The following is a 17,228-nucleotide window of genomic DNA, read 5'->3' on the forward strand; positions in this document are numbered from 1 at the left end:
AGAGGAACTAAGATATTTTCTAACATGTAAGTTAATTAAGTGAGTATATTTATTTTATTTTGCATTTTTCATTGAAATAAATTACAACTTACGGCACAATAAGCCAGGATTGTAAATGTGAAAACGGATCTATTGAAAACAGAGACTGTCTTGTCAGGTTGTCTTTTTCTTGTGCAGTTTATCTTGTGGCCACTAGATGGAGACGGAGACTAAACATTCGACTCGATGATCTGAAGTGGAGGATGCAAACTTTCAGTTTCAAATACTATAGTTGCATCGTTATGCAAATCAACCACATAACACCTTTTTTTTTAATCTTCAAGAATTTTTTTCCGTTGTGGTCTGAATTAATGAACTTTTCAAGAAACATGCCTCTGTAATTAAATGTTTTTTGTTTGTAAATGAACAATAACCGTAAACAAAGACTGCTTATTTATACCAATAAAAGTATATTTTCACAGTAAACTGCAATGAACAAGCTCATCTGTAGCATCATTTAATGGAAACAGCTTGTGAAATTCAAATATTTTGGGGATCTTGTCAAAAAATTTCCTCTCAGAAACCTCTTTTTTTGTGTAATGTCACTGTTGTTCTTCAGATTTAACCTGAAATAACCGTAAAAATCTCAAGGAAGTAATAAATACATGAGAGAGTATTTGAGGCCACATTCAGCAGCAGTCACTGTAAATTTTAACCAGCATAACAAAAACAAAAACATCTGTTTTAAAGCACTCCAAACAATAAAAACAAACACAGTGAGCGCTCTGTCATGAAAACGCTCAATATCTGTCATCTGACTGATATTTACCAGTGACGCCCCCCTCCTGTACAGAAACAAGCCCCACTCAGCAGTAAGTGGAGGCGGAGCTTTTAAAAGCCTGCAGTATACAGACAAACCTTTTCTACCTTAAAAAAGTTGTGCTGTGTAATCTGAGGAAGCCAGAGAGAAAACACACAATGTGTTATCAATTTCTGGCTGCAGAGCAGGAAGCACTTTGTGGATGGAGGGTGACCCAGTGATGAATGTGATGGTCCGATGGCTTCAGCATGCTGAGAGATGCTCTCTTTCATCTCTTCCTCCTCCACTTCCTCCTCCTCCTCTTCATCCTCACATCCACAGACAGAGGAGCTGCAGGTCTGAGTGTGTCTGGAGCGATGATGTGAAGCAAACAGTCATTTATTGTTCTGGAGAGAAAGAGCTGTTTCTTCCTGTTTTTCCTTTATTGTTTTTGGTGTTAAGATCAGAGGTTTTAGTAATAAACAATCACAACATCGCCTGTTCTCTGTTTTGAAGGAAAAAAATTCTAATATTTAATGAATTTCTATCTCCGGGAGGAGACCGAAGATGCTGGAAGTTTCAAAGACATTTTCCCACTCCAGAACTTATGAAGTTTGACCCTTTGAGTCCAGAAGTGTCCAGATAATCTTTGATGAATGATCAATATTCACAGTGTTGTACAAGTTAGAAATATTTTTTTTTTGCGTTTCCAAAAAAAAAAAAAATTATTGCCCATTTCTGCCATGAAAAAGTGAAATGTTCAAAAGATTTCACTCTTATAGCGCTTCCACTGTTCACTGTTAGCACGGTCTTATTAAAGTTCACGTCACTTCATTGTTGTGTGAATCGTTCTGACCGATTCACACAGATACTTCATAAAGTTACACCTTAAACATTGGATCAAAAACTGAACCGAACAAAATATAGAATATTTAAAGTTTTAAAATGTTACATTGAATTGTTATTTGTGCTAAATCAAACAGCCTGACTTCCAGTTGTTATATTTTTGGTGTAGAACGCCATATTGATTTTAAGATTTAGGCTTTTTTACCAGCAGCATCAGGACGTCTCAGTGAGTTTGGAGGAAAATGATCTGGATGTGGACGGGTGTCAAGCTCCTCCTTAAATAACAAGAGTTTACTGAAACAGTCGCAGATTGTTCTGGTAGCTTCATCAGTCAACAGCTCAACAGAACGTTTTTAGAGCTGTTGTCACACTGAGAATGACTGTTGTGTTGTTGTTGTTGTTGTTGTTGTTGTGTGTATCGTGTTTTGCCTGTTTCTCTCTGACAGCTGGTTGACATCCTTCCTTCTGGTGTGACGGAGCACAAGAACAACCACAGGTACAAGTTGCTGCGGTGAGTTTTACCTGTTTTTCCTTCATGTTTCTGTATTTTCATGTTTCATGCCGTCTAAATGTCACCAAAGTTACTCTGGGTAGAGAAGCACAGAAGGTTAAATCAGGGTGAAGCAGATTTCTCGATTCAGGATCGTACGAACTGTGACTTGGTTTTTCTCACAAACGTTCAAGTAGCATTAAGAAAGCATCTTGATTTGAACCGAGTTTCCTGCTACAAGTGATGCATCATGGGAGTGATCGGTCAGCTTACAGGCACAGCGCAGATATTACAGGTCAAAGAAATCAGATTAAAGAGGAAAACTACAACAAATATTCTCTGCTATTCAACACTATAAACATCTGTTTTAATGAAATACACACATTTCTACACAAAACTCTGCTTTAGGGTTTTATAAATAAGAAAACTGAATTGAGAAAAGGGTTCTGAACTTAAGAATTCATCATAGTTGGATGAAAAAAAATTAAGAAAATCATCTTTAGATTTTAAATTTAGATTAAAGCTTCCAAGACGAGCTTGATCTCTCTGTCCAGTGAGTCCTGCAGCGGGTCCCCGGGTTCGAATCCAACATTCAACATGAGGAACGCAGTTGTTACCGACCCTCATTTATCTCCACATGCATGCTGCATGTGCGTCGACCCGGGCGAGCGTGTGCGTCGTTACTCATCTGCCGCCCCCTGACAGTCAGATGTGCTTCACACATGGCGCTCGCCCCGCGCCCGTTACGTAAAAACCTCCACAGGCCGGTCAAACCTCCCGTCTCCGTCGCCTCTGGCCGAGACTCGGCAGCTGAGACGCTTCACGCTAAACACCAGAGGCGATCGGTTCGCCTCCCGAACAGCAAATCGTCTAAATCTGCGGCCCTGCAGAAGGAGCTGGGGGGGCGGAATGAAAAAGCACTTATGCTGCAGAACTTTAAGTAACACGGGGTTATTTGTCAAATGAGTATATTTTGCTGCTTTTTACATTCAGAGAAGGAGACCTGCCATTACGCCATTAAGCTATCGTGTTACTAAGTGGCTCCTGTATCCATATTCCCTCTGACCGGGCTTGTTATGAAATTCCACCTCCGCCTGTGTGAATTAAGAAACGGCGACCAGCAGAGATAAAGTTTCGCTTAATGATAATGATATTCCCTGACAGGCTCCGCGGGGGAGAGGAGAAATCTCCTGTCTCTCCTGGACCCAAATGCAGAAAACATTCCCACTTTTCATTATAAATTAACTGACGTGTTTTTTTGGGGTGATGACCCTCGAGTTGAGAACCGCTGACCTCCCGGTTCAAGGCTGGTGTGTGTTCTCAGTTTCTAGTGTGTGTTTATTGATCCTCTGGCATTTAAACCTCTTCATGGGTAAAGTGAAAAGATATTTTACTAATCGTGACTTGGCCTCTGTTTCCTTTCCTGATCTTTCAGCTGGTGGTTTCCTGTTTTCTGTCGTCTCCATCTCCCTGCTTCGCCTCTCATCCCTCCACTGGGTTTGTGTGTTTTTCTCCATCCACTCCTGTTTTCCTGTTCTAAAGTTAACTTTATCTTCACTTGCTTTTGCTCTCCTGTTTTCAGACTTTCTAAAAGTGTAAATTTGTTTTTCTCACCAATGCGAAGAAAAATGTTCCTAAACAGATAAACCCGCAGGTATTTTTTTTTTTTAAACTCTTATTTTTGTTGTTGCTGCTACTAAAACTTCTCTGTGAGGATGTTTGCAGAGCAGAATGGTCTGAGTACAGACTTCCTGGTGTGCAGCAGGCCTCTCGGCGGCGTGCACCGCAGCGGCCGGCAGGCAGGCACACTGGCCCCATTCTGGCTTTATGTAAACCGCCTCGTGCACGTGAAGCACGAGCAGCAGTGGAGGGACAGTAACTCGCTGTTGAGCCCGGCTGGGGAGAACATGACCCTCCCGGCCTTCGGCGAAGCGAGCGCTCCCCCCCCTCCCCCCAGCCCTCCCCGCTGCCACAGGCCCTGCCAGGCTCCTCCCTCGCCTGTAACCAGGCGACCGGGCCTCACAACAGGAAACAGAGCAGGGGATTCCGTCACAGCGGCGAGAAAAAAGGAGAACATTGATGGGAGTCAGGAAGTCTGACTGTAAGAGAGAGCAGGGTCGTCGGCGGGGGCCGGCGGGCCGGGGTGTGGCGAGGCAGGGGGGGGGGGGTCACCGCTCCTCTGACCGCCTCAGTAACGCCACAATATTTAGCCTCCCTCCTGGACCCAATAACAGGAACCTGCAACGGTTTCAAAACAAAGATATTTACTTTCTCGTTGCTCAAACTGAACATCGGATAAACACAGCTTTGATCAATATCAGGGGCTGGACCATTATATCAGCGGGGGGAGAAGGGGGGGGGGGGCTTCAAATATGGTGGATAAATAAATAATGCAGTCATGTGCAGTGTTCATAGTACCTCACTTTACACACTGAAATATCCGCCGCTCAGCTTTGGAGCCACTAGCAGCGTCATTCCACTGTCTAGTGACACACTGTGTTGTAACTGACTCATGTTGAAATTTGCCTCCAGATAGATTTGGGATAAAAAGTTTCTTCTCAGTAATTAAAATTCAGTTTTTTTCCACTCCAAAAGCCTGATGCAAAAAAAATCGCCTTCTTTTTTTTCAAAAAATTGGGCCAGTGTTTTATAATTCAGAACGAGGTCATCTAATACTTCATCACTGCTTGTTTCATTTGATTCCAGCTTTAAGTACCTTTCCTCTCATGTCTCCTGTGTCTTTTCAGGCCACGGCGAGCGTCGCCAGCTGGAGGTTACTTCATGTTGCCCGAAGCCAGTTTTCTGGTCACAGTCTGAACGAAACTCCTGGTCAAAGAGACTATTTTTAATGCTTTATTATTCCTCATCAAGAAGCACTTTATAAAAGAGCAGCTATGAGTGCACATATGGCAAGAGGTAAGCTCAGAAACACAAAGACGCACAGTAATAATTTTTCAGTTTCCCCTTCAAATCATTTTTCCAAAACAAACAGGTGATTCAGCAGCGGGAAGGCCAATATTTTCTCAATAACGTTCAGCGCCGTCCAATGTTCCATCGTGTTTTCGTCCGGGTCCAAATCGAGCCAGGTCTTTTTGGTTTTCTGCGGGTTCGAACTGTGGAAAGAAAATCGAGTCGAGGTCTTTTCCACCTCGCTGGGTCCAAACCACGTCATACCGGGCAGAGCTCTGTGAGCGTCTGGCAGCGGCCCGCCCCCAGCCAGCCATCCTCGAAACGAGGATACACCGAGCAAAACGCTGAGGGAGGCAGCGGGGGTCAGAGGAGGTGGTCAGGGAGGTGATCTACGGCCTGATTGAATTAGAAATGCGATTGTGTCACTTGTTAGCCAAAGAGATTGCGCCAGCGGGAGGCTGTGTGTGTTCACCGTGTTGTCTGGTGTTTGTGTTGCTCTGCTGACTCACTGTGGAGGTCACACTCTGGCTCGGTGTGCCGGATGTTTTCGCTGAGGTGACGCCGAGGACACTCCAAATCTGAGGCCTCCTCAAAAACTACAACGTCTGTTCACCACGTCTCATTTACGTGCCTCAAGAACACAGTCTGATTCAGTCCCAGAGTGCTTTGCACTTTGGCTGAGTTGGCCATTGGTAACATGTGTTTTCTGGACTAATCAGGCTGCAGAGACACGTCAATATCTAATCCTGCAACACCAAAGCGGCGTTGTTCTGATTCCGATTATGATCAGGAGGAGACGACAATGTGATTCAGAGCAGCTGAGTTTTGTGTCAATTTTACAATGATCCAAAGGAAACAGAGAGCTTATTGATCCTAACTTCAGATTCTCTCTCCTGAAAAATAACCTTTGAAAACTTTCTGAAAGCAGGACTGTAGACCTTTGAAAGGGAGATGTTCGGTCTTGAAACACTTGGAGGACGTGTGAGCATTCGCTCGAGTTCGTTAGAAACTTGTTCTAACAAGTGTTGCAAGTCCTACGGTCTGATCTGGACTTTGATGTGGCTTCATCTGATTTGAATCCTCATTCAGACTCGTCCCGTAAGACTTAAAAACAGCTCCATCAGTTCAATCAGTCCAGTGTCTGATGTGTCGCTTTGCATCAGCGGTGACAAGCGGCTCCGCCGATTTCAAAGAGGATCCTCCGTTTGTTCTGAAGTGTCTTTGTTATCGGTGCAGGATGCCGGCGTTGTTTCTCATTAGATGCTCCGCTCTTCTTTTTGTTGTGGCTCTGGATCCGTCCGGCCTGCAGTGGCCTGTTACCAAGGTGTCCGCTAACCATCGCCAGGCCTCGCTGGAAAAACCACGAGCCGCCGCACCTCTCTGACGCAGGCGAGTCCACGAGTCAATCAGCAAGCGCGGCTATTTATTAACAGCAGGCCGGTGGAAGTGTTTACAGCAGCACATGTTTCGGTTACGCTGCGGAGCGGCAACACCCCCCCCCCCCCCAATATGCCCCCAGCTCTGCCCCGATTAGGCCCTCTAACCCCATGAGAGATTTCCATGAGGTCAAAGAAATGAGTGGGGCTCTCTAAATGACTGGAGAGCCGCTGAGCCACGTCCCCGTGATGAAACGGCCGGCTAGGATTTCACAAGTGCCGTCACTCCCTCAGAAGCCGCGCTGCGGAGCGGGGCTCGGCCAGAACGAGATACCAGCTAGTGGGGTGGGGGGAGTGCAGCTCTGGATGTGGGACATGCATACCAGGCCGTTGCACATTGGAGGCAAATGTGGATTGAGAGCTGGTTTCTGAAGCTGCTCCCTGCAGACCGTGAGGAGGGAGGGAGCCGGCCGAAAGCCGCGGAGCTGAAGACGTGCAGCTGGACGCTCAGCAGACACTCTGCTTTATAGCTTTGGTCCAGAGAGCTGAGCAGCAGTACGCTTCACACTGCGTTTTAAAGGAGTTATTAAACCTTTCACAGCGCTGGGCACAGAAAGCAAACGCAGAAGAAACCCCCAGAGACTCCTCATATAACCCGAAACAAGCACAACATCTACAAACTGATTTTAGAATAAAAACACAGGGGCTTCTAGAAGTTGGGTAATTACCTTCTGTCTCATTCCTGAGTTTTATTCTTCCCTGAGTGGAGTTTGCATGTCCCAGGTTTCACACGGCGCACCTCTTCACAGACGGCACATCGACCGCCGCTGAAACCGCCCCTGCATGACATTTAGCTGCAACTTTAACTTGCAGGTATGCAAGTTTGTTTTTTTTTTTTAATCCATTTTGATCAAAATGTGAATGTGTGTTAATGTGTCTCCCTGTTTGGTGACGGCCTGCTAAGACAGTGATCTGGTTTTAGTCAGCTGACAGCAGCTGGAGCAGGAATGATCGGAGAATGAATTAATAGATTCATTCACACAGAGACAATGGATTTCTGCAGTTGCTGCTGTTGCTGATTAGACTACTCTTTATCGTGGCTTCATTGACAACCAGAGCAAGGCTTTTCCTTTCTAGAATATATCCAGCAAGCATCGTGTGAAGATCACTTTGGTTTTCTTCTGTTTTCTTTGCATGCACTTTGTCGACCATGTGAAGGACACTGATGGGTTTGCATGGGTTTCCAGTATTGTACAACTTCTAGGCGAGGCCTGGAAACATTTGCTCTCGTTTATACAGCACCATCTTGATCTATTTAAAGGGGTTGCACAAGATATGCACAATATTTCAAAGTATAACAAGTTTGCCATTTTGGACCATCTATTCCTGCGGAGATGGGAAACTTTCAGAAATCTGCGGTCGCTACAGGAGGAAACTCATCTTTGCATTTCAGTTGATGCTTTCAGGGATCATTTGCCTTCATCTCACTCCACCTCCTGCCTCTTCCTCGCCAACATTTTGTTTGGATTTTGAAGTTTTCATAAAAATTTTTAGTTTAAGATTCTTTGAAATCAGAAGTAAAAGTGAGCTTGTCTCCGTAAACAGCAGTCCAGACTTCCCCATTTAGTCAATCTACAAAATAAAGAAGCTGCTAAATTATTTCGGAAAAATGTGCAAACAGTCATGCAGAACCTAAACTTTCCACACTCAAATGAAATTGAAGCGGCTCTGCAGGAGCGAGAGACCATCCCACCCCGCTGCTGCAGTGACTTGGTGCTCCACTTCGGTTATGACACCAAACACGGCGCGCTGATAACACGCAGCGGCGCTGCGCGGCGGCTCCCCACCTCCAGAGATGGACACGCTCTCGGAGAGCCTTCATGTGACTATTGTCATCACAGAAACCGCCGGCCCGCTGCCAGCTGCTGAAAGGTCTAGACTGTCCAAAGATAGCAACAAACCAGGCCTGCAGTGCCGAGGAGAGACGAGCCCAATAAGTATGCGGCGACCGCAGAGCGCGGCCTGTGGAAAACTCTATGAAGATTCTCAGTTCGGCGTGTCAAATGACTGGGTAGAAGGCTTGATTTTTATATAGTGCTTCTATGCGAGTATGGGTAATTATGTGTTTTGTGCCCCGCAGACCTGCAGTCTGTCAGGAGGAAGTGGAAAAGCAATTATTTGCCTTTGCAATAACTTCAGAAACCCCACGAGACACACACATGCAAGATCTTAAGGAATGTCTTCATGTTTTATATCTGTTTGGTGAAGCAGCGGCGGAGCTGTATGTTCTGGCTTGTTTCACCTCACCTGTCCTTGTTCCCGCCGCCGCTCCAGGCGGGCGGCCTTTAACCGAACATCCTGTAACCAGATGATGAATGGCTCTTTCAGGGCGAAAATGGCAGCAGTTTAGTGTAAACCGCTCCAGAGAATCGCTCTGCGCATAAATCTCGATGTTTCATGCGAGGGGTCTCGCAGCTGTTGACTCCTTTGTAAGGGAAACCAAGGGGAACAAATAGTGCAGATGAAGAACTTTGATGATGGTGGCGGCCACAAAAATGTCAGCATGGAAGAAAATACTACAGCGGTCCAACAGATTGTATGAGAGTCGGAGCTCAGCTCACTGAATGGAGGTTTATTGTTGGGTTTTTCTCTATAAAAGCGTTTAGAAACGACTGCATTGTACCCGGCACCTTATAAATAAAGCTGTACTGAATTGAATTATAATGTATGCATGCATTTTGTATGCATTTATTTGATGATTTCTACTTGAAACTTATTTAGTTTTCAGTATTTGAGTATTAATTCAAATGATATCGTGTTTAAATATGGATAAAAGACCTTTTCACTTTGGTCATTATTTTTAGAAAGTATGCTTTTGACCCGTGGGTTAACAGTTTCCCACGTCTGGTGTGGTTAAAGAGAATGTAAACTGTAGATGAACACATTCATTTAGTCAGAGATGTGTCTGTGATCATGTCATGACTCATGAGTCAGTGGTAATGTGGTTAGCTTTCACCCAATACCTGCTGAGATTATCTCGAGACCAATTCTGTCCATTTGTCTCTATATCTATATCTTCATCCAAGGTGCGGTCGTCAGCTAGTCTCATCTGGCTATGGGTAAAGGTGGGATATACATGTAAGGTCACTGTAAACAGTCACAAACAATCACATAGATTTCAGTGAGAAATTAAACACATATTGAACCTGATTCAGAGATAAGATCACAAAGTGCTCAGTGTTTCAGCAATAGTGATAAGCATAAAGATAAGGCGAAAAGAGATCGAGGCTATTTATAACAAACAAAAAAGCAACAGCACACAATTAAAAAAAACCTTTTTTGGAAATAAAAACAATATTTGAGAAAAATGGATAAGAGCAAAATTTATACTAAATACTGAACTGAGAAATAAAATAAATCAATAACAAAATAAGATAAGAAGAAATAAAGTGCAATGTCAGCTCTTGTTGAGCTCAGTGATGGAGCAGGAACAAAGCCGTTTTTTCTAAAGCTTTGTCTTTTTTCCACATTGGGACTAAAACCCTCAGTCCAGGAGGAAGAAGCTTGAATTCTCATCGCATTGGTCGATCGCGCAGCGCTTCTGGGTGATGGAGGGAGAGAGAGGGATGGGTCCATGTGGCGGTCGGGTCGGGCTCGGATGCGTCAGGGGGGCGTCGCGGGTTTGGGCGGTGCGTCGCGGCGCGTCGCGCGCGCCGGGGTGATCCCCGGCTTTAAAAGCGCAGCAGTGGAGCGCGCGCCGGAGCAGTGCGTCACGGAGACCCAGCAGAGCCAGGATCCCCCCAACACAGACGAAAATAGTCCCCCCGCATCCGGACATGCTCTTTTAATATTTTCATCTCGCTTTTGTTTCTGTTTTGGATGCAGCTCTCTCCTCCTCGTGCTCACTTTACAGCCCTCTGTTTCCAGCGGTTTTGAAAGGTTATAATATTTCTCGGGAAAGGATCCGGAGCAGCAGCTGGGGAATTAACACACTTTCCGCTATATGGATAAGGAATAAAGCTGCACTCAGAGTTTGATCTCAGGCTTTTCACCGTGCTGAAAGGAGAAGATGAAGTCCGCTGAGGAGGGTGAGTCTGACTTTCATTTATCACTCTGGACTCTTTCTAAATAAATCACAGAGCAGCGCGGCCACTCGTGGCTTTTACTCAACTTCTCATCAGTTTGACACTTTGCACCCGGATGCGACTCGCTGAAGCAGGATGTTACTTTGAATTAAGGTCTCAGCGACACTTTCCCACTTGGATATTTGTATGGAGCACTGGCGGGAGTGAGGGTAAAGCTGCGGCTCGCGCCCCTCCCTGCTGAGCGGGACCGGGTGGGCGTGGCTCTGGGTCTGTGGAACTCCAGTGACTTCAAGAAGTGGGTTCTAAATAGCCCCAGAATTCAAGCTGCAGTAATGACTGAGGTGGCATTGTGGGTAATAAAGTGAGTGATTCAGAGGGGCGGTGTTGAGCTCAGACCCCCTCCGGCTACCTGTTGGGATAAATTTAGAAAACCAACATTTCACTGCCTCTGTCTCACTGCATTGTAAATACGGGCATCATTTTCTTTTATTACGAGAAGTCTGACTGATGTCATTCTCTTTATGGCGAGGCCCCTAATTCTCTCTAATTTACAGCAGGCGGAGCGGCGGTGACTGCATGCCCGTCTGCTGCGGCCGCATCACTGATCCCCCACTGCGGCCACAGCCATCCATACAACCACCACAAATCCCATGCACCCCTCCATCCACCTCCTCCGCCACCCCCCCGGCTGTGACCCCAGCCGTCACAGGACCCGGGTACAGCCTGCAAACAGACCCGCCCCGTCCCTCCCGTGTTTATTCTCAATGGCTGTTGGGGCACGAGACCGGCCAACTGGAGCGTCGCTGTGTTTTCATTGTGTTCCAGTTTATGGGCGCCATGTGCATTAAGTGGTATAAATCTGGCAAGGTGGAGTGGAAAAAGCTACCTGGCCTGGCCTTTGGTTATTTTTAGACCGGAGTTATTTTCGGCGGTGTGTGTCGTGTCTCCCAGCCAGTTTGAATCCAGTCATTTCAACCCTTCACAGTGTTTGAGTGACAGGATTCAGACTTTTTTTTTTTTTTTTTTTACCAAATGCACAAGTGATAATTCACCTTTATAACTGTTTATCGTTATTTGGTAGCATCCACATCTCTTCCACTTCATCCCAAAGTAATCATCGATACTTGATTACAGAAAACGTGATTATATAGTAGTAATGCTGCTCGGGCAGAGAGTGAAGGAGCTGAAAAATTCTAACTCTTCTCACAATAAGAGAGACGTTGCTGCAGTTTGCTCCTTTGATTTGGAAAACCATCTCCTATTTCCATACAGTGTTCCTAATGAATGCTTCCATTTTCAGAAAAGGAATAACATCTGAAACAGAAGGAAGAAACAGAGACACCTTTTTAAACAACGCCTAAAGTGTCTAGATCATATTTCAGGTGCTTTTTTTCCCCCAAAAGCACATCATATTGTAGGGCGTTGCTGCTCAGTAATGTGTAAAATGTGTCAACAAGTCAGGGAAAAACTTCACAGTAAGTAATTGACACCTGCTATGCAAAATTCTAAGGTAAAATATGTTTGAGTGTCTGATTTTAGTCCGTTTTGCACTTTTTACATATAAGTGATATTTTTTTGAAGGTCGTTGTTGTGTTGTCAGTTTCTGCTCCTTCAGTCCTACCGACACTCCTGGTATGTCAGAGATTTCTTTCAAACTAAACCACAGCTCGAGCATGAGTCTCTGCTTTGAATCTTATCTGTTGTTGTTATTCTCCGGCTGCCATGTGGCCGACAGCTCTCTCTGTCACACAGGCAGCTTCTCTCCGGTCAGACTCCCCCCCCCCCCCCCCCCGTTGTCAGTAGATTTAATCCTGATTTGAAAGTGCTACTTTCCCATTTGTTTAGCCTGAATTCAGACCGGTAACTCCTGCGCTGTATGCATTTTGTTGTTCTGCATTTTATTGTCTGTAACTCGATGACTAAAATATCACATTTTTTAACATTCCCTCTATGCAGCTGCATCCGCAATGCAGCAAATACTAAGTGTTGGTGAATACTTTAAAAACAAGCATTTTAAAGTCATTTTTAAAAGGAGATATGGATTGCATGTTACAAGGTGAAAATGCTCTTTTTAAAAAGCTGCTGTGAGAGAAGTGTCTTTAACATTCAGCCTCAGGAAGTGGCCAAGGCCGAAACCAGTAGGCAGCTGTTCTCTTGCCATTATAGGCAACGCCTGCGCGGCAGCTCTCATAAGACTGCACTTGGCATCCGCCTCGCTCTCAGAACGCCGGCCAGTCAATGTGTGTTTGATTATCTTTGTAACAAACTCAATGTGTTTGCGTTTCAGATGCATATGGCTACACGCCAAATGTCAGCCTCTCCCTGCCGCTGGCCAACCCCTGCCTCCCCTCGCAGTACCACAGCCTCCAGTCCAGCCCCACCATCTCCGTCTCCGTCACCGAGCCCCACAGTTACGACTCTCAGGATGACCTGCGGCCGCCCGGCTACTATTCATCTCCCGGCGTGCGACCGAACGGGGCCCCGACCCTGGAGAGCCCTCGCATCGAGATCACAGCCTACGGCCAGTTTCCTGAGGATGAGGTGGAGGAGAGCAGCCTTCCTGTTGCCAAGCGAGTCAACTCCATCGTGACGCTGACCCTGCCCAGCGCGGACGGATACCGCGACCCCAGCTGCCTGAGTCCCGCCAGCAGCGTCTCGTCTCGCAGCGGCCTCTCCGACGCCTCCTCCTACGAGTCCAGCTTCTCCTACAACTACAGCTCTCCGCAGAACTCCCCCTGGCAGTCTCCCTCCGTGTCCCCCAAGGGCTCCACCCTGGCCCTGCCCGGGGACGGCTACGCCTCCGGCGGCTCCCCCCGCCACTCCCCCTCCACCTCTCCCCGGACCAGCGTGACCGACGACACCTGGATGGGCCAGCGAGGCTCCCGGCCCAATTCCCCGGCCGGCGCCAAGAGGAAGTACAGCCTCAACGGCGGCGGCGCGCCGCACAAACACTTCCCGTATTCGCCCAACCATTCGCCGGGGCCGTCCCCGCAGACCTCCCCCCGCCTCAGCGTCACCGACGAGACCTGGCTGCCCAACACCAACCAGTACACCAACTCAGCCATCCTGGCGGCCATCAACGCCCTGACCACCGACGGCGTGACCGACCTGGGAGAAGGGATCCCCATGAAGGCCCGAAAAACCAGCCTGGAGCACAGCGCCACCGTCAGCCTGAAGGTGGAGCCCGGAGGGGAGGAGCTGGGCCCCGGGGAGCTCTGCCAGGACGAGCACCCCGCAAACCGCCTGCCCCTGAAGAAGGAGGCGTACTGCGGAGGCTTCCTGGACGTGCCGCAGCACCCGTACTCCTGGACCAAGCCCAAGCAATACGTCAGGTAGCACAGCTCGCCAGCCTTCGCTGAGATAGACCCAATTTTTACAGGTTAACTCACCAGGCTTCAAGATAAGGAGAAAATAGAATATGTTTGACCTAAATATTCACATGACAGATACGTGTGAATAAAATAAAAACCAGATTAAAAAAATGACATAAAACAGTCACAACAAAATAATGAATATGAATAAATAATAAAAAATATAAACAATTAAAATAACAAAAATGAACTAGTGATGCATTTATCTGAATAATTTTATAAATAAATGAATTTTTTTCAGTGGAACCTGAAACAAAGAAGGCTCATGAAATTGCATATGAGAAAAAAATATGATATGAAAATTGGAACAATAAGAATGCACTTTATGTAACACTGTTTAAATACAAAGCTAAGCTTTACAGGGTATGTCCAAAGCTTTTCTTTAGATATTTCATCACCTTTAGCTGTCTTCAGATATTCAGGCAGCAGGATGTGAGAAGTTTCAGGAGCACATACAGTGTCATCCATCCATCCATCCATTCATCTGAAACTCTTCAAACAAGTTTTTAAGAGTCTTTTTTTCATGTTAGAACTTTCAAAAGTTTTGTGACAAACAGACATTAATATTAAGTTTTGAATTAAGATTCAGTTCATGTAAGAAATCAGAGGCAGTTTAGAGGATTTGAACATTGTAAAGGTTGTTTGAACTTTCAGGGAACAATTTATGTGTTCTTGAGCATCAGGAAACTGTGAATTCATACTTTTGGTTTTTATAGGATAGAACCATGATGAAGCATGTTTAAAGTATTATAATGTCTGGGCTGTCAGTGCCATCACAGCCTGAAAGCCTGAAGCCTGAAATGAAATGTCGTCCTCCCTCCTCGCTGAGCTGACATGACCGATGTGTCTTTCTCTGACAGTCCGTCTCTACCGGCCCTGGACTGGCAGCTGCCGTCCAGCTCGGGACCGTACAGCCTGCAGATCGAGGTGCAGCCCAAATCGCACCACCGGGCCCATTACGAGACGGAGGGCAGCAGGGGGGCAGTGAAGGCTCTGGCCGGAGGACACCCCGTCGTCCAGGTCTGCTCAAGATCTTCTGCTGTTGTTGTTTTTCCCTTAGTCTTTTGGGAAATTTGACTTCCCGCCCCCTTTACAACAAGCTTGAAATGCTGTGAAACTGAATTTATGTTTACACATATGTTTTCTCATAAAATTTAACAATGAGACCCTTCAGAAAAAAAACATTTTTGGTAATTTATCCTCACACTGCTGCCCTGGGGGACTGAACCTGAGCTGGACCGACACATGGTGCAGCCATTAGGCCCATTTTCACTCTCGCTTCTTACCTCGTCATTTCTCGCCTCAACACTCACCACCACAGCCCCCCCCCCCCCCATCTTTACCCCATGTGTTGAAGACGACCGGGGCAGCATGTGTTTGGTGACCTGGCTCTTCTGTTATTCATAGGTGTCACATTTGTGAATGGAATACCGTAGGTCTGCTATTAGACAGACCGGTCCAGTCAGTCAGTTCCTGTCCAGACGCGGGTGACTCAGAGTTTTCCATTGCGTTCTGCAGCGCAGACAGTTACAGAGTAATGTAGCATGGCCAGTAACAGCTTAGTCATGAGCTTTAACCACAGTAGCTCTGGTGGTCGAGCCTGCAGAAAAAAAAAAAAAAAAAAAAAAGTTGTGGACAACTGCAGATGTTTTGGTTATAAACCCATCTGGTCCCCTCAGCTATTACTGCACACCACTGACCTCACTCTCTGAATAAATAGAGGGTCTGCCGCGAAGTGCCGGGCGCAGAGAGCGGGGCCGTCACTTTCGCTAATGCCTCCTGACGTTTTATTAATGCATTATAATAAATCTACAAGTTCAGCCCGTGTTCATCATGCGTGGAGCGGCTTTCTGTGTTTGCCTTTCAGTTTGGATAAACTGACCTCTGAAAATGTGCGTTTTTATTGTTTCTTTTATATCCGCGGAGAGTTGAGCTTAGTTGGCTAATCGAGCTGTTTTAGCCTGAATTGACGTTACAGAGCAGCCAGTATTAAGGTCAGACTTTGTTCCAAGTCGATACTGCTTGCTGATTTTCCATCAGTTTTAACTGAAATAACAGAAATAAGAATTTTTATGCTGGAATGCAAAGCAGGGGGAAACTGAGGGCCACTTCAAGTAAGTCAAAGGCCTGCTTCTGTCAAAGTTCCTGAATAATAACGAGCTTTAGATCATATTCTTTGTACTTTTTGCTACTTTTCAGACATGGGAAAAGTATGACCAGGCATAAATTAGCTTCTACAACTGCAAAGGATAATGCTGTTATAGTGCCTTGTATTTGTTCTGCTCCATAAAACTCAAGTAGCATCAGCTAAAGAAAAGCTAACTTCAAGTAAAACACGGCGTCATTAATGCAGCACTGAGCAAACCGGATATTTGTCATAGGAATAAATATTTGTAAGTGATAAACCTCATCTGTGGCCCCCTGGAGTCATTAACCAGCAATGAATCATATCAGTCATGAGACAGACGTGACTTTATTCTACCAAAAAAGAGGTGAAAATTGAAAGCAGCTGCACTAAACTGTCAATGCTCCTAAAAGGATTTGTTTTGTCATGAAAAATGTGGATAGATGCATCTGGGTTTCTGACAAACTTTTGCTGACCTTCGCTTTATCCTCCCAGAGTTGCTGTAGGAAACACTGTGAGCAAAATCATGTACAATAAAAGTGCAAAATGCTGAATTGTAATTTTTTCCAGCGATGGTAAATGGACATTATGGCTTCTTCAGCTGTGCCACAGTTAGATTTTACTCAATTTTCAGATAAAACAATACATTGAAATAGGACTCACACTTGAAATTTGCACTTACAAGGCAGCAGTTCTGAATCTTAACACTTGACAAAGTTTTAACAAGCTGATCATAGAAAATGGTTACAGCAAAACGAAAACATATGAAATACAGCAAGTGGATTCAGAACATTTCTGTGATATACTCCATTCCTGCTGAGCGACCCTCTGTTGGTAAATCTACCTGCATGTAGCCTTCAGTGAAAAAAAAGTTTGGACGCCCCATCTTTACACTGTTAGTCACACATTCACACCCGTTCAAACACACACACGATCCGGGGTTCAGTGTGTGTTGCCTCAGGACGGGCCGTTTGACGAATGGTCAGAGTGAAATGAGGGATCGGATCACCGACTTAGACTGAAACCGAGCCGGTTCTACCAACGGAGCCATGGCAGCCCGCGTGCCCGCGGGCAAGGATCTCGCTAAACCTAAAGTTTAATCATGTTTGCACGATTTTCCTGGTGATTCTTCAATCACACAAACGCAGGAAACCAACAATTACACGTATGTGCAGAGGTGGAAGAAAAAAAAAAAAACAACCTAGAAACCAAAACATGCTGTACTTTGAGTGCCTCACATCTGTGCA

General features: G+C 45.7%; 1 protein-coding gene across 1 annotated transcript in view; it reads left to right on the plus strand.

Annotated features, from left to right (window-relative positions):
- The first annotated feature begins 10,179 nt into the window (after window positions 1–10,179).
- Window positions 10,180–17,228, plus strand: part of nfatc1 (nuclear factor of activated T cells 1) — a 46,120-nt gene continuing 39,071 nt past the window's right edge. Inside the window, exons 1-3 of the mRNA XM_030120867.1 lie at window positions 10,180–10,488; window positions 12,773–13,817; window positions 14,717–14,876. Coding sequence (XP_029976727.1) covers window positions 10,470–10,488; window positions 12,773–13,817; window positions 14,717–14,876 — 1,224 coding nt within the window. The 5' untranslated portion in view covers window positions 10,180–10,469. The remainder of the gene's footprint in view (window positions 10,489–12,772; window positions 13,818–14,716; window positions 14,877–17,228) is intronic.

The sequence above is a fragment of the Salarias fasciatus genome, chromosome 22, assembly GCF_902148845.1.
Source record: "Salarias fasciatus chromosome 22, fSalaFa1.1, whole genome shotgun sequence".
Lineage (NCBI taxonomy): Eukaryota > Metazoa > Chordata > Actinopteri > Blenniiformes > Blenniidae > Salarias > Salarias fasciatus.